The 18575-nt window shown below is 37.7% G+C and overlaps 1 protein-coding gene across 1 annotated transcript; it reads right to left on the bottom strand.

The window, feature by feature from the left end:
- Positions 1 to 3764: 3764 nt before the first annotated feature.
- On the bottom strand, positions 3765 to 17514 carry adgrl4 (adhesion G protein-coupled receptor L4). The gene is made up of 16 exons (XM_046050135.1): positions 17377 to 17514; positions 16811 to 16957; positions 13918 to 14067; positions 12989 to 13138; positions 12523 to 12593; positions 10690 to 10869; positions 10003 to 10186; positions 9722 to 9835; positions 9348 to 9547; positions 7636 to 7815; positions 6354 to 6557; positions 5759 to 5979; positions 5113 to 5179; positions 4900 to 4991; positions 4540 to 4708; positions 3765 to 4203 (listed from the first exon to the last, which is right to left on the bottom strand). Exons 1-16 carry the CDS (start codon positions 17420 to 17422, stop codon positions 4141 to 4143), a joined length of 2238 nt encoding a protein of 745 aa, XP_045906091.1. The 5' UTR covers positions 17423 to 17514; the 3' UTR covers positions 3765 to 4140.
- Positions 17515 to 18575: the final 1061 nt, after the last annotated feature.

The following is an 18575-nucleotide window of genomic DNA, read 5'->3' on the forward strand; positions in this document are numbered from 1 at the left end:
GAAGGGGCTCCCCGCGTCCAAACAGACCATTAGTCATTGGATCGTTCAGGCGATTTCCTCGGCCTACAAGGTGCGCGTTTTGCCCTCACCTTTGGCCGTCAGGGCCCATTCTACTAGGGGCATGGCGTCCTCTAGGACCCTCCACTTGGGAGTGCCCCTCCGGGAGATCTGTGAGGCGGCCGGTTGGGCTTCCCCGCACACCTTTATCAGATTTTATAGTCTGCACCTCCCTAGTATGCCTGGCGCATGTAATCAAATATCTTCCCACAATCAAACCTTAATTGTCAAACAGTTGTACCGTTCTTAGTTTTAAGCATTTGATAAAAAGGAAAACAATTGTCAGTAGTTCAACCTTAAGGTTAACCTTTCAGAATCACAGATGAGAGGAACTTAACTAGCTTTCTGGATATATTAGCTGTTACACGTTCTTAGAGAATATAAGCAAGATACACGAATGACATCAGATTATTGGACAGGATAAATACAGAGTGACATTTATACATTAAACGGCATTTCAGACGATGGCATGTAATACTTATTTTGTCCACTTGGGGGAGCTCGGGTTACATGAGGATAGCTTTGATTAACCCTAAAACAATCTTTGCTCAGGAGCTGGGAAATTTTGTCAATTTAGTTATTTTATTATTAAATTCGAGCTGGAAAATTAATCGGGTATAGGATGACATTTCTTTATCATCATTTCTAAAGGAAGTGTCGTGAACAAAGCATTGGTTACAAATAAAATGAATAAAGTCAGATGACCTTGCTGAAAATTAAAATACTGCAAAATTAACTTATTTACTTTTTTATTTAGATCTTTTCAACAACGAATAACAACAACAACAACAACATGGTAACATAACTACTAAAATGGAGTGGGGAGACCTAGTTGAGTAACTTAAAGATTATTTAATTAAACAAGGTAATGCTTTGAGTCTTGAGGAGACAGTGCTCTGTTTACACAAAGGAATTTAGGGCTGTCCTTCTGGTGTCCTGGAGTTTCTCCCAAATTTACATCTGGCTGTGAAAAGAAGAATATCCTTTGATGTGAGGTAATCAAACAAAGAGGAAGGTCAGTTGCCATGGTTACGTGTGTGGGGGGCAGTTTAGGGTTTCCTGCCCTCTCTTAAGAAGAGTTTCGATAGGCTGTTCAGGAGAACGCTAATCTCTGGTCAGTGTTTCTTTGTCATTTTAACAGTCAGGCACCGAGGCCAGTTTTACGATCAGACTGCCCAGAAACAGCACTTAGGGAGAGCGAACCTTTCACCTCTTCCTTTGGGGTCTCTTCAGCCGTCTATTGAGAGTTGATATCTCACCCCACCACTCCTTCTCTCAGAGAGAGAGAGAGGAGGAATTTTGAGTCTCCAAATTATTTAATATAAAATGCACAAATCCACACTGTTGGTACACTACACCGGGTATGCTGTCACATGATGCGCCACGGCACGACACCAATTAGAATTGGATTAGTTTCATTCATACTTCAGAGGCAGGCGCTCGAGGAGCTTCCCCATAGAGTTGTTCAACGACGCAGTGTCTCGTTCCCTCCTCAGGGAACAAGGGTTACAGACGTAACCCGAGACGTTTTTTCTCATTAAATCTATTGGACCCTGTCTGCTGTCAATTTTTAACAGTTGTGTTCAAGATTAGCTACTGTATGGTTACCCAGCTCTCAAGACCAGTCTTCACTTATTTTAGAGGACATATCTCAGAAACACCATGTCTATTGATAATATGTCCCATGGGAAGCATGTATAGAGAAAATAAAATTGGTCCCAAAACTGACCACTGAGGGACACCATAGTTGACAGGAGCAAAAGACGACATGTTGTTATTAATGGAGACGTAAAGTCTAGCCACCCCACAGAGCACCATATTTCTGGTCACTTATTTTTTACTTGCCGCTAATTCGATGACAGATAGATTGCCTTTCTCATGGCTGCTTCACTATAAACCAAAAAATGTAAATGTTTGCATTAGCAGTTAGCAGCACCAATATGTTTGTAGTGACCACAGTCAGACACATTGTTAAACAAAGGGACAGGACTTTTTACTACAGGCTATAAGCTTTTTAGAGCTAATAAGCCTCAGTACTTTAACTGGAAGAGTGGTGTGTTTGCGCCCTCTGGTGAGTTCCATTGTAGCAGCTGAATTGGGTCTTTGTTTCTCTGTCACAAGCAGGATGTTAAACTGGACTGTAGTTCAGTGCACACCAATTTACAGTATTCTTCTAATCCAGTGAGTTTTAAAATACTGGACAGTCAAACACAGTGCTATTTTTAAAGTTGGGACATATGAAGAAAGATTCTGAGAGCCAGGACAATGAAAGAAACATCTTGTCATGCCTCAACGATTAGCCTTAATAATGTGGAGTTTTACACAGCAGAAGAAAAAAAAAATCACCTGGTTTAAGGTGTAACAATGATCAATACATGAATACATAATAAATGTCAGGTCTTGTATAACACTATTATGATCTCAGTGTGGTAATTGGTAGCTGTCAATCATAATTATGTTTGATACATAACATAAGATGTCCACCCAGGTTAAGGGGTTATGGTCTTATTAGTTTCCTCTGGATGGGTCCTCAGTGATGCAAAAATCTGTTAGATGAATCAATATAAGATTATGGAACAAAAGAAAAACAGTCTGGCTCCACTACTGAGCACATGAGTACATACATACTGCTATCTCACTAGTTTCATAAAATGATTATTGTAGGATGACAATGTCTTGTCTCCATTCTCTCATTCAAGAAATGTAAAGATAACTATTACTACTATTAAATACATTAATAATTAATTAGCATACTGCATGATAATTCCTGTATTGCCTCACTATTGGCTCGGATCTGATATGTTTTTTAATAACAGTATGAGCAGTTAGAGACTAGTCTGAGGGCTTTTTGGTTGATTTAAGTTCTTATTAAAAATCTTTGATTGTTATACTGTCATTATGCTCGGTGTAGTTATTTGGGATTCATACAGTTTATTAATTGTATGAATCTCTATACTGCCAGTGGTTTGGAAGGACTGCTTTCAGTTCCTGCGCTCCATATGTGTGGAACAAACTACAGACCAAACTAAAGTTAGACACACTGGTGTTTCTCTTGAATTTTACTTCTTGGTTTTGTATGTTTTAAGCAATTTTATATATATGTTTTTATGTGTCTACTGTACATGTTAACGTGTTTACACAGCGCACCGCCAAAAAAGAGATCCAGGTCTCTGTCTGTTTTCCCAGTTAAAATAAAAAATGCAAATGTGCTGCAGATAGGAAGAGATTCATAATGTCAGTAACTCAATAAATTTAGTTGGTTGTCCTACCCTAGGCAGATGCTAGGAGACATTGCATTAAGGCAAGAACACTAGGAAATACAGGTTCAAACACAATATTTACCTATGGGCAGCCCTGTATCACACAGCTCATATGGACCAACAAGCTACAAACAAACACAAAAAGATGCGTAAATAAGAACATTTGTCTGATCATGAAGGCAAATATAATGAACAGAAAGTGTTGCCAGCTGTGAGTTTATGTGTCAAGTGTAAGGGCAGTGGAAAGAGTGTTCCCCGTTATGTCCAGTAGATGGAGCTAGTGGCCTCTATTTGTCATCTGTGAGAGAATGGAAATAGTCCTCACAACAATTCATCTTAAATGTAATGTACACTTAGTTGTGTGTTGTTCAGAAAGGGAGGGTGAAGAATGCATTACACAAGACCATTGATTTTGCACATAAAAGAAGTGAGCAGCAGAGATATCTGTCAATTTCAATAATTTTAATAATTTACAAATCAATTTCAAACACAAGAAAGGAACAAAGACAACAGACTGCATAAGATATTTGGAGTGTAATGCTGATAACTGCAAAGGCATTAAATTAAACTGAAAATATTTTGATTCCTGTATTACTCTCAGAAAAATGTCTTTTGTGGAATCATGTATAGATCACCTTTTAAAAGGGAAACAAGACGTTTAGAAAGTACATGTGCTACATGTTTTCATTTATTAGACATCTGTATAAACAATGCCTCCCACCTCATTTTCCAAAAAAGAAAGCATGAGTCACAGGACATTGCAGAGCTGTAGTGTTGGCTGTTATTGTACAGGTGCAGATGATCAGGCTTTGGTGGCATTCATTCATCTCAGGCATTCAAAACAACATGGCACATTTTTGAAAAGCCTGTAGTACTCCTCCTGAATCTGGAACAACATATAAAAGAAAGTAGGATTAAGATAAAACATATCATTGTTATTATATGATATTATCCCTGAATATGATGCTGATGATAATCATAATAATTAAACTTGGTATGATATAATACAATATTTTAATAAAATCAGCCTTTTTTAATATAGCAAAAGAATTCCTGTCTATCAACATACTATCACTATCATGATGCAGTTAGAAAAGCATTTAACTTCCATTGCCTCGATCTGAACTGCTCACTGTCCAACTATATTGTCACATGACTGATGTTGAATAATTAAATAGAAATAACAAAATCAAGGGAAGCCCAACCAAATTTATACTGTTACCTTTCTGGACAGGACACAGAGGAAGATGAAGATGAACATCCCCTGGAAGGCGTTGGTGATAGTGAACAGATAGGCGGTGAGGGTTGTCTCATTTAGGATGTGCAGAACTCCAAAGGTCCAGGTGGCTCCCAGCACGAACAGCAGAGCAAAGGCACCACGGGCACATGACCTGAGGGCGATTAATATTGACTTAAACAGAATGTGGGTGAATACAAAAAAATTATTCTTTTTTAGTCAACAAAATTGTAATTTGATACAAGAGCACCACATGACGGCATAATAATCCACCAGATGAGGAACTTAACAGCTTGATTTTCCATATTCTTTTGACCTTCTCAACAAGAGTACAGATAATCCTACCTGATGTTTTCGTAGTGGCTGATTTCAGGCTTTTTCACAGCAGTATGCCGATACACTTTGTAGATGATTACTCCAAAAGCCAAGAGATTAACCTTTAGTGGAGACCGACCAAAACAAACATAGTCATATGAATATGAAATAGTCCCTATTTGATGATTTCAATTAAAACTTGAACAGTCATTTTTAGGATATTTCAAATAAATCTGATCTTACCAGAATGATCAAACACGCCGGCCCAATGAAACTCCATATGAAGTGGTTTTCTGTGCTCAGCCAACATCTATAACACAAATATAGGAATTTATTTAACAAACACTTTTATTGACTGTGTGATGCAATAATCCCTCCCCCTGAAGAAGAAATATCTTCAGTATTATCCTAATCTTAATTATGACAATATTGTATGTGCTAGTCCAGCCTATACAATAGTCTAGCCCTTCTTATCTTACAAGTACAAAAACAGTTGGTTACTAAAGCTACCTCTACTCACAGTAATGCACAATCAGCACTTCTTTTGCATAACCTCAGTCTTTTAATTATGTTTATTATGTCACATTAATATACGACTGACTTACTTTTAGTTATAGATTTCTATTCAAACTCTCCATGGTACCCAAAACCTTTCAGAAATTCTTTTAGACTAATTCAGTTATTACCTTACTCTATACAAGCATCTCCAACTTCCATTTATGTCCCTGCATGCCAAATATAATCTCTTTCCCCTTTTATTTATAATTAATGTAATTTGTTTATCTTTCTTCCCTGAAAAATTTTGAATGAGTTTAAAAAGAGGTCTTTGAAAAAAAGCCTTTTTATTCCCACGTCTCTGTACACAAAAAGCAAAAAAATTTTCTCTTACACTTTATCAGTGCCGTAATACTTGTAGCCGAGTGTTGCTGAGATGGCCACAACCACTGCCGGGCTTCCATAGCCAAAGATGTAAAAGTTACGGTGCAGGAAGCCTTTGTTGTAGATGACGCCAACCACTATTAAGTACAGATGGATGCCCTCGATGCACATCCAGGCAAAGGCTGCAAGGAAGAAATAGTGCAGCAGCCCTGCAATAATAGAGCAGAAAAGCTGCAAGAAGCATACAAAAGAAGAGAGAGGGAGAGAGAGAGACAAAGATTTAACAAGTTTATAAATTTATAGATATGTAACTATATGCACTTTTTGCATATTTGTATGTTTGTTTAGCCTAATCTATGCAGAGATGCATTGCTAATGTTTTGGCATTCTCATGTCAAAAATCAAGTTAGAAATAAATGGCGTTCAACTGAATAACAAGTGAGAGTTAAAGAGTAGGTGAGAGAAATGTGTTCTATACCATCCCATGTACGCTTTCAACTCAAATGAGAATGAAATGGGTCACACACACACACACACACACACACACACACACACAAACCGAGACTTCCTTTATTTCACTGGGTTCAAGTGCATTCAGAGCTCACCTTATGTGTGTTCATGTTGATGCCCACTAGGAAGATGAACTCGGCCATGAAGAGGCTGCAGCACAGGTTCTTGTGGATGGTGGTTCTGGTGCTCTGGATCTCACTGAAGAACCAGAAGGTGAAGATGCACATGGACAGACAGATGAGGGAGATGATCATCCCCAGCTGCGTGATCCGGGTCAGGACGTTATAGTGGGCCACAAGCTGAGAAGCAAATGGAAAGGGAGGCGCATCATTCACACTTTCACGGTATGCTGAAGTTGTAATCTGTTGTGTTTTCTGCTCGGAATCATTTGATATAACAATAATATAATGGGAATAGGCTGGGTTTACACCAATATGTTGAGTTGCAGGCATACTGGGGCAGTTCTGGTCCAGCTTCATTAGATATCAGCCAGATATTGTTGCATGTTTGGGAAAATGAACATTTTATTTTGCATGTTTCATCTTAATTAACTCAATCAAATATGTTTACTGTATATATAATTATACTTCCTCATTTAGTTAAAGCAGTGATCCCAAATCTCAAAATTTCCCCAAACAAGTGAGAGAAAATTTTGGATGTTGGGGACACTGTTTAGTGCTATAAAACAATGAGCAGTATATCTTGGAAAGTTGAGGGGGGATAGCTGTAGAGTTTCTTTGACAGTCAATACGTGTAGTCACCTTGCCTTTAGGAGCTGCTCACCCTAACAATTAGAACATTCATAATATGTGTTCCTGTAATGTTAATTAAATTTCGAATTTTCCAGATAAACAGGAAGTTTATGGATTGAGAAGTTTATGGATTGAGAAAACTATCTATCTATCTCCTAAAATGAATGAACCATTTAAAAACCCATTAGATTATCTGAAAATGCATGGTCACTGAAATTTCAGCTGTTATTTAGCTCTTGAAAAGTCAACATTTTTTGGGAGACAGCAGCAATAAACTATTTAAGCACAAAAAATATGTCACATATTAAGAAGGTGAAATATACAATATGACATAATCAGTATTTTACTCATTAGTTGAAAACTTAATAGTCATGAATACATGAGAATATATACTGGGTTTATTCAGTGAGGTGAAAGGGCTCAATAGTCTGCATCTCTTGTATAAAACTTTTTAGTTTTTGTTTATTAAGATAAAAATTAGAGTAATCAAGGTTTCACTAAATCTTTTACATGTGGATTCAAGATATGAGGCTCAGCTCTTGACCTCATTGAAAATAAAGTGGAAAAATGCCAAAAGAGGAAATTCCTCACTGTACAGTTGTATCTTTAATGTATGATCACTCACATTGGCTCGCCCAGAAGACATGAGGATGGCAAAGTGTGTGAGGTGATTGCAGGAGCAGGTGGTTGCATTGCTGTTGACTTGGATAGTCTTGCAGCCGTGAGTGGCCCAGTGGCCCTGCAGGCTGTCCGGCTTATACTCCCAGAAGGCGCACTTCGTCACATCAGCTTTAGTGTCTATGGGCTTTGGGGAATAGAGAGAAACAAAGACCCTGTTAACTGTGGATGGTACTGTTTTTATTAGTTTTTGTACTGGACTGCTTTGTAATACTACACCACAAGGGGGGTTAAAACGGTCTCATCAAAATAGCACTTAAAATGGATTAGAATCCTTCCAAAGTTTTACTGCACAAGAAAATATGTTTAATTCTATTTTTTGATTAAAATTGATACACAGGTTGTCCAATTATTGCTGCGTTTGTATTGGATTTTCTTATTATTCTTATTGTCTACCTCGCAACTTATGACTGGCTAAAAATAAAATTCAAAATAATTATCATGCATGACTTTGGGTCAAAATGAATAGCGCAGACATGTGTGCTGCACACAATGCCCCAAGGGGTTGGCATCTCACTGTAGGCATTTTTGTGGGAAAGGAATCTCATCAGGCTATACAAATGTACAGCAGTTTGGACATTTTTTATTATTGAAATTCACATTAACATTTTGGAAGCAGAGGTCAACATTTTTTCCATAAATTATTATGTGCAATTTTACTTGAATTGCAGTGACCCACACAACAGCTACTAGTTCACACTAAGAATGTACATGTGGTGTAGTGTTTTCAGGCTGTCTTTACTTTTATTTTCTAAATCTTTACCATGTTTATATTCAGTTAGATTGGTTGGTGTATTGTTTATGATATTAGTCATTTGTACCCTTGAATAACTAAATTTTATATAGAGTCATAGAAACACTGAAAAGGTGCAAGCAGGAAAAAAAACCTCAGTGCATCATAGGGAAATTTTTGCTAGCAGAAAAAGTCCAAAAAAAGAGTCCAAATTACTGATTGTTGCTCTTTAAAGGCAATTTATGGAGGACTTTAACTGCTCAAAATAAATCAACACCTCCTTTGTTAGGCTTATGCCTCAAGGGTCCAACAAAAATAATGATTTCACTTTCTCATACATTTTAATTATCTTAAAAGAAAATACCAGTACATTAACTTTTAGGGTTATTTCTCTCATTACCCGCTTTCCTCCCTCATCTATTCACCTTTCCTCTTCCATTTCCCCTTAACTGAGAGGTCATTGCAGAAATACACAGAGCCAAACCTTTTTCATAAAACTTTACACAAAGCACTAACTACTCCTCCCATGTGAGTTTGTTTAAATTTGACTTTAATGGAAACACTGGCAGTTATCAAGTTACTGCCAGAGTAAGTCTGGAAATAAGGAAGCTATAAGCTATTTGTCACAGCAAAAGAGAATGCAATGATGGCTTCAGTCTGACAAGGATATATATGATGGGATATTGATGTTTCAAACTGAACAAGACCCAATTGGAAGCTAATGTTGATAAATGAATCATATATGACACAGAAAAGGTAGCATTAAGTGAAGAACACCCTAAACTAGATTGGAAAAACTCACTGGCAGATTGTCTTTTGCACAGAAACACCGATACTCTGAAGCAGCATACATTTTGAAGGTATACATTAAAAGTGCAGAAGTGGAAAACAATGTAGCCAGTCTCATCACTCTGCACAGTCTTTACCTTGTTGTGTCTCAGAGTGAAGGTGACATGTTCAAGTTGGTAAACGTCAGCAGGTTTAATGGCTGCTGCTATGACTTGGGAGTTGACAGTGATTTCCCCTGTTCCAGCATACCGCGAGTAGTCGGTGACACCTGGGTCACTGCTCGGCTTCAGGATGTCACCGATGCTGTCATATCGCACAAACACCACTGACACACTTCCTGATGGACAAAAAAAGACAACAAAGAATATGTGTGTGTGTGTGTGTGTGTATATATATATATATATATATATATATATATATATATATATATATATATATATATAAAATACATAATACTTTTTTTTGATGGTTGGATGGATGATTTACACACATTTAAATTAGGCTGCTTTACCATTTCTGTTGTTCTCTGGTCTCAGTTTAGGAGTTAGATGTATGTGATTTCCTGCCATGGAAGCAGACAGTTTGGCTTTCATATGACGAGCATCAAAGGAGAAGACTTTCAAGTCTGTGGTTGAGAAAGAAGAAAAAAAGTTGGGCATATAAAGGAATTAAAAATATCAAAATGACAATTATCCAAAACCTCCCCTCTGCACACAGGTGGGAATAATAGGCAGGACAATTTAATATAATTTGAGTGCCTGTAGGAGCCCTCTGCGTTAATAATTATCTTACCCATTTCAGTGGCTTTGATTTCGAGCTCAGTTGGAGTTTTGTAGTTGTTGGCCAATGTCAGGGCACTTTCTTCAACAGTATGTAGCAGCTTGGTAATGGTATGCTCCCTATGCTCCTCTTTAATTCGGCTCCAGGCCACCAGTTCATCCTTCTCCACCAAGTTGTTTACTGCTTTCACTAATTTCTGTTTAAAAAAAAAGCGTTTTCAGCATGATGTGTGTAATAGCATAGCATTTAACATATGGCTGTTTTGCAATATGTTTTAATTATGGTTAGAACATTATGTTAATGTATGTTTGTCTCGTTTGATATTGTATAATTACTGAATAGGATGTGGCTTTTATTATTTTTGCAATCACAGATATGTATCCACTATTGAATCATAGCTAGGTCATCTTTATGTAAACAGGGAGAGGTTAGTGAATGGTTTATTTATAATGGTCAGCTTTTGAAGAAAACAGTGAGCGCTATACTCTTAATGCAAAAATCTAAAGATAGCCTATTATATATTGGCACAAAATAACACAAAAGTACTAAAGTGTCTTTAGCAGAACTGCACAGTACATGAGAAAAAGGACATGGATTGTATGCTGTGCCATTTTTTTCTAAACCTGTTAAAAGCATAACTGCAGTTCAGGCAGAACTCTAAACACTGAATGAGAAACAAGTATGGTAAACAAAGATTACTGTAAGAGTTGAGTTGATGACAGATGGTTTGACAGTGTAATCCTTTCCCCCGGCAGCCAGTGTTAATGCGGATTGACTCAAGACCTCAACATATGCAATCACTTCCACTGAGGTGAGCTCGCCGGACGTCTGCTTGGCAATTTCCTTAAATAGGCACTCGGTCTCTCTGAGGTTGCTCATCTATGACAGAGAAAAAAAAGTATTTGTATTGAAGTAAGAGGAAGATAATTTAATGACATTACATTCTTGCAACATTCTCATATAGCATTCAGTCCTTCATGATTTCTATAGTATCATGGTATCATGGGGGTATGTAGCTCACTCGCAGTCTCCAATATGTGCATATACGCAAGTTGGTGATTCCACAAGGAAGAGCTGTTTCTACAGGGTCGAAGAAGGTTGTAGGAGCAGTTTAGATATGTCAGCATCAATGAGTGTTGCAGTTTTACTTCTATTGTTTTATATTTTTATATTTTATTTTTTTTACAGCTGCTGTTTTTAGTCAGGCCAGGAATTTTACAGAGCCCATGATGGCTATGGCTGCAGTGCTCCCTCAGTTTGGTCTTATGCCCCTCAAAAAATGATGTGCCCTGCAGCCACAATGATCTTGATGCCCCGCCCACACTGCCCCAGCTAATTGTGCCTTTTCGCCTCTGCCTATGTTTTTAAACAACAGTGTCTTTTGTTGAGATTCTGAATTCTTATTGGGCAACATCAAGTCAAATGCTGCGCACACAGTGGGTTCGATTTCACCGGGTTGCTTTAGCAGCCCAAACAAAAGCGAGAGAGTTGCGTCTGCCCACTTTGATTATGCACCAGCCCACATCCTCCTCCACAAGATCCTCAATACCAGTTCAACTGTTAGTCAAGGTTTTGCAGCTTAATTGAAGACAGTAGAGATAAGTAGAGTTGGTTGTTTAGCTATATCAGGTGCCTTTTGTTGATAGTGTCAAACGAGAGAGCTCATGTGGACAAGCGAGAGAGACGGAGCATGAATATGGACAGAAGTGTCTGTGTATGTATAAAATATGTATAAAAACTGTGTATGTTGTATATATATCTATATAACAGTGACAGACAGAAGCTTGTATTCTCTATGAAACGCCTGTATCCTTACTGTGCTGCATTATTATAAACTATGATGAACTGGTTGTGGGTCACACCTCTCTGTTGTCCAGCACCTTCTCTGCATCTCCTTGCAGTTCTTATGCATTAATTCCGTGTTGTTGACTGTGTAGTTGCTGTGGCTGCTTTGACATACAGTATGTACGTGTTCAAGTTTGCTGTCTGCTGAGGATGGAAATGTTCTCAAATGGTTGTAGGCCTAAATTGTTGTTAATAACGATTAAAAGTTATCCTGAGCATTCAAATTAATATACAAAAAACGTGAATATCACACAATAAGTAATATGACTTAATTATACTGTATGTCAGCACCCCCAACTTTGACTGACTTCCAGCGTCCCTGATGAATGGTTATAATTATTGACAAACATCAACAAACTATTCTATAAAAAACAGAATAAAAATAAAATCATCCTTTAACTTTAACATAGATTTACAGTTTTCGTGGACTTAAAATAGCATTGTTTTATTTGATGGCCTTGATGCTCTGGCATTTGGCCTTTGTTCCGTCAAAAAAAGTGGCCCGTCAAATGATGGAATTCCAGGCCTGGTTGGCACTGCATGTGGCAGCTGTTGTATGTCCTTGTAAGTGCACAATACAGTTTTAGCCTTTTATCTGATGTTTTTCTCATTTCTCTCCAACAGAGGGCAATGTCATCACATGTATGTTTACCTTATTTGGTTGAAATCCGGAGGAGGGTTACTTACATATTCAATTGTTTTGTTGACAGTCTGTGTGATGCACCCGATGTTGTCATGGCAGTATTTTTGGGGATGCTCTGGAAAATAACAATTACCAAAAGTATCTCTTTGATTGCTTAATTTATTTCCATAATCTCACCAGACACGTTACAGCAAAAGCCTGAATTGCATAAAACCTGCATAGGCAAAACATCACATGGATATCTTTGTTAATAACGGTGCTTAAAACATCAGAAAATGTAAGAGTTTGTAATGTAAGAACAGTTTACTTGATGTATTGCACAGATTCTCCCCACCAATATGTTTGAAAATGGTTAGTGTGTGTGTGTGTGCATGCACGTTTGTGAGAAAGAAAGTTTAAAAAAAAGAAAGAAGAGATGAAGAAAGATGTCTGTCCCTGGATTTAAGTACCAGTGCGTGTGTGTGTTGTGTGTGTGTGTGTGTGTGTGCGCTCTTCCATCCTCATACCGACCTTTACATCTTACACCTCCCTCAGGGTGAAAGTTCTTAGTGCCTGAAGTTGGGACGTAATCACGCTGACAGGTGCAATAGAAGGATCCATTCGTATTATGGCAGTGTGAGTTTGGTCCACAGACTGGTCCCGACATGCATTCATCAATATCTGAAAGATGCAAATGAAGAGTTCAGCTCCAATTAAAGATAAACACAATATGATTAAAGTGACACTCACGACATAACTGATAAACCAAACAATAAACACAGAAGTTAACAGCCTAGTCTCTAAAGCGTTTATACTTCTGAAAAGTGAAAGTGATTCTGAAAGGGGAGTGAAGTTAATGATTTATCTTCATACAAATACAGAATGTGGTGTACAGTAAGTAGTCCTACTCATTACATTTAATACACTGTATAATTGATTTTGGAAGCGAAACTGCAATTCTTGCATGCATTTTACACATTTGAATATTCATAAATCAGCTTCTAAAATCAGCTCCGTGCTTCTGCACTGTATTAAATGGGGTGTACCACCCAGCTGGAAATCTGCAGGAATACTTTATGCAATAGCATGGGTGAAAGGTGTTGTTCTTCTGTTGCAAATGGAGCAAAAGATTTCAGGTGAGTAGCAGATGGAAAAGAAGTGAAAAGCTGGGGGAAAAATCTCCAACTTGTTTATCCTCCCAAGTACAGTGAAGGAGAAAACAGTACACACACACACACACACACACACACACACACACACACACACACACACACAGTCCGGATGCCCTCTTAGCTGTGAGGTAACTGCTTTCACACTTGTACACATGATACCTTGCTCAGTTGAATGTGAGGTCCTCTGTCAGAAGAGGTTATACAGTAATATGTCACTAATCATTACAGAATGTGACCAAAACACATTTTTGTATGTTTATAATACTGAGTAAGAGAATCAGACATTACCGATACATTCAGTGCCATCATTGGGCAAGAAGTCGGCCTTTCCTGTCGATGCGTATCCAGATACACATTTGCAGTTATAGCTGCCCAACGTGTTGGTGCAGTTCCCCCTGTCCCCACAGATATTAGTCACTTTCTGGCACTCGTTGTCGTCTGTGGTGAAAAGACAGGGATAGGAAAATAAACTGGACATAAAAGATAGGAAATAATCTAATATAGGCTTAAAAACCTTTTGGGCAAAGAAAATTTAACATCTTTGCGGATTGAATCAGCTCCTTTCATGTTGCTGTGATTTGGCAGTAGGTGACACCAACTGACCAGCAGGCTAATTGTGATTGATTAATGTAGACATATTCCTCATTAGTATTACAAATAAAAATTCAGGAAAATGATTTATATTTACTAATGTTAACGTATAAAAGATAAAACTCTTGTAATCCTTTATTTGGAAAAAACTGCTTTGTTTCCCAAAAGGCCTTTCAATAAACTCTAGAGAAATGTCTAAACATGTAGCAAACAGCAGTTCTGGAAGTTTCTATTGTCTGTGTAATGACAACGCATGTGTGCAAGTTTACTGAAAGTCTGTCTTTCCTTACTCAAAAATCTGAAACTCTTGTAGCTGATATCTGCATTTTAGACTGCAGTTGCTGAAGAAATTGAAATGTCTGTCTGACTGCTAACATTATGCAAAATGGCTGTACTATCAGAAAGCTTTTGCTTTTTGACAGCAAAAACTGGTGTTAATCCCTTATGTTTGACTCAAATGGAGCAGTGAGTTATCTCTGCTTGAGTAAAAGGATAACCAACATTACCATGACAGGCTTGGGACATGGTGCGAGCATTTGACCGTCTGTTTTCCAAAAATAGAAACAGGAGCAATGATTTGGTAGGATTATTACCAGAGTAACAACATGGATTTCCTATAATAATCACATATTCATGTCTAGAAAACTAACTCCATACCATAACCATAGCATATTTCCATATCCAATCTCCATCAAACAGGCAACTTTGGGGTAGGGGGTTGGCTTTGAATACATGTTAACACAAATATTGACTTGAACTGTCCTCCACAATTAGATTATTATTTAAGAATACCTGAATCCTGCGTCCTGGTTTTGATTTGAACTTGATGGAGCTCGGTTGTGGTCTTGTCTCAGGCTCCACTTGCTTAAAGCCTTGGCTGGCCCTAACTCATATGCTTTTACTGTTCATATTTGTGATTGCTGAGCAGTTGTTTGCCTGTGTTTGACTCAAGTTACTTAAAACATGTTTCACTTTGTTGCCCAGGTTTAGAAAGCACCCAGTATAGAGCAGTTTGCTGCGGATGCGGCTTTGGCCCACAAGTTATAACAAAGTGCTGTTCCAGCTTTATTTTCAAAACACCCCTTCCGTCTCTGGTCCCCAAGTTTATTGGAAATGACCTGGTAAGACTTTCCATTGTTGTTTTCACTTGTGTAGGTATGATGAACACTGTGCTCTTCCTCTCCTTTGTACCTTTTGCACAAAAGCTGTCCGCTAAGGGATATCCTCTGCACTGATGAGGGAGGTGACTATGTCCAAAGGGGAAATACCACCATAACACGCAAGACCCTTGAACCGTCATTGTCACACAAACATTGCACCCACATATTTTATTATTAACTTTTTTGGTTTTATCATCAAGTAGATACTGAATGGATCAGCTTAAAAATTACATTTGCATCCCCACATAACTTACTTCAGCCTTTACACACAAAAAAAGTGAATGCGGCATGAACAGTTTCATTGCACTTTTGCATAAAATTAACTCCCACACCAAATGAGCGTAATTATTTTAAAATCTGCTACTACATTGGGGCTCCATTAACCCTGAACTTCACTGTTCCTTTTTGTTTTAAAATCATTCCCTACAGTGTTTGTAGTACTCACTTTTTGATTAACTTTTGGCTGTTGAAGTATGTAAGCTGTACGATTATTGTGATCAGGTTTGGCCAGGAAACAGAAAGGGTTCCAGGAATTCTAAACAGCCCAGAAACATAACAGGAGTAACAATGCTGACTGAAAGGCAACACTGGCCATTAGAAATGTCACTAATAAAGCTGTACCATGGATTTTTTCACATTGTACTGTGTTCTCTCTAATTAACTCAGTGAGGTGAGCTGCCAACTAGTTGGTAGGAGATAAAAAAAAATTGCAAGTTCCAAACCACTAAAGCTCATCCAACAAATACAAACTGCGTCTAATAGAGGGTACGGTGGACACGTAAACACAAAATGTTGTTCAAATTACTCACACAGATCTTACTCAAACCCACCCTCATAGTGTCTTCATGTTCTGAAATGGCTAAATTAATTAAAAGTTTAATCGCATGTAAATATCACTAAGGTTCCCTTGTAGATCTGTGGACAACGATATGTACTATTTTTAAACATATTCTAGTACGTGTGGGATTTTATTGGGACCTAACCATTTCCAACGTTTTAGATTATAAGAGACAAACATTTACAGGAGAGCAGAACTGTACATAAGATGCTGATTTGTCTCACACATAGTGTTTTATTTGTGCTTTTGTGGATCCCTTTTTAAATTTTTGGTAAAAATTGAATAGATTACTGTCATGAACAGGCATCTTTAAGAAGCATTAACAAAAATCTGATATTTTTTTAACTGCTTACATCCTTTTTATTTTGCACTGTAAAGTCAATGTACAAAAAAACCCCATTACATTATCCCACATCTTTATAAATGTTGGCCTAATGCTTTTATGTGCTCATGAGAAGCAGTCACAAACAACAAAGGCTTCTTAAAATAGTCAAGGCTTCCATGACAGCTACGCACAAGGCTGGTTGTACTCTTGCATCTGGCAATGTAAGTACTCAGTTACGTATGGGTGGCATTGTTTGTTCATATTCACCATTGCAAAACGTTGTTCCATCTCCCGTATATCCACTATTGCAGAAGCAGGCCTTTGATCCATTCTGGTCCTTGCATTGTGCAAGATAGTGACATGAATCACAAATGTTAGAGAGGCTGCATGGGTCCATCAGACTGGTGAGCCATGCTGTGTAGACACAAGTACCAGACACAAGAGTGTGTAAGTTTAACTTGAAAGTAATATTCCAAAGCATTTTGTACTGCTGCTTTTTTTTTAGAATCTGCGTTTCCGGGATAAATTGTATCTTTGTCACTGGCCGCACTCATGTAACACATACGGGATCCAGTGAGCGAATCCATTGAACTACAGTACATACACGTTTAGACAGCTTATGTAGCAACACAAAAAGTTTGTTGTAAATGAAAAAAAAAACACAACATGAATAAGTTATTTATAAATCGTACATCAATATCAAGTGTGGCCCCATAACATAGCCCAAAACCATCATAGTTAATATGGAGAGCCCTTAAATATAGATACAGTACATCCACTGCTGTCTCCCTTTAAGACACCTGCCATGCTAGAGGATAAAAAAGCTCACATACCTGTCAAAAGTACAAGTTTCATTGGCGACGTGAGTAAAGACTCCATACTTGCATTGGGTCTGGATTTTAGTTTTAGCACAGACTGTGGTGGGCTGGCTGGTGACGTAGTCCATTTCCTTGCATCAGTTTTCCTGTTTCCCTAAACCTGGCCCTTCCTGTCTTGATCTTTAATCTGCTTTCAAAAACACGCAGCCTTTACCCTCCCTTCACTAACCACCCCAACACACAATGCCCTATACACTTTTTCATTTGGTTCCACTGTAAGCCTAGTGTAAAAGAAGTTTTAGCAACATTCAGTCACTTTTTGTTGCATTGTTAACAATGTGACTTATGTCGCCATTTTGGAACCCTCCATGCCATTGTTCTCACTTGAACATGTACATTAGGTTATGTAAACAAAGGGCCAAAACAACACTGACTAACTTCACGGAAGGACGACTCCCTCCCTTCCGCAAAGGACTGTACACAAATTTGCACCCACACATTCCAGTACTGTGTGTCCTCCAGTGATCATCTTAGTGTTCTTCCCACAAAGGCTTAAATACTTGTAACTCCTTGAGGCTTTTCTGACAGAAACATACTGGGGATACAATTTCATACAAATTTCAGTTTATATGCTAAACAATGAAATGCATATTCTTTAGTGAAGTGTTTGATGTGTATAGTTTTAGAAAATTATTATTTTTAATGTTATTAACAACTAAATTCTTGCCTTTTTGGGTCATATACAGTACATATGAGTCACACGTGTTACCTCTTGGAAACACCTATTTCCTGGAAAAACGCCTAAAATAACATACCCAAAATGAATCAGTAATAACTCCTCAACCATTAGGCCTAGATGCACAATTCTTTGATAGGTCAAAAGCTAAGGAATATGAATCAACCTATATATTTTGCTATTAAAGAGTAAATGGAGATGCAGTAAAGGAAAATATGATATTTTCAAAAATCTATAAAATCTATATTTTAATAGCAATATCACCATCAAAACCATCATCCTGTAGATTATAATGCAACTGAATATCTTCTAATACACCTGGAATACAACTGAACTGTAAATTTGATGAAAAGAAACTAATATACAGTACTAAAAACAGTTATTACACAATTTTTCAAAAATATACCAGGCGAATGTCCATGTTTTGGTCATATTTACTGTTTATATGTTCACAGGTATAGGGAGTTTTCTTCAAAAC

The sequence above is a fragment of the Micropterus dolomieu genome, linkage group LG05 (genome assembly GCF_021292245.1).
Source record: "Micropterus dolomieu isolate WLL.071019.BEF.003 ecotype Adirondacks linkage group LG05, ASM2129224v1, whole genome shotgun sequence".
Lineage (NCBI taxonomy): Eukaryota > Metazoa > Chordata > Actinopteri > Centrarchiformes > Centrarchidae > Micropterus > Micropterus dolomieu.

Coding starts and splice junctions, on each gene's coding strand:
- adgrl4 (XM_046050135.1), bottom strand. CDS start 17,422: ATGGAGTCTTTACTCACGTCGCCAATGAAACTTGTACTTTTGACAG. Junction 10,187..10,689: donor TCATCAACTCAACTCTTACA/GTAATCTTTGTT, acceptor TTTTTTAAACAG/AAATTAGTGAAAGCAGTAAA. Junction 4,992..5,112: donor CGGCGTGTTTGATCATTCTG/GTAAGATCAGAT, acceptor TCTCCACTAAAG/GTTAATCTCTTGGCTTTTGG.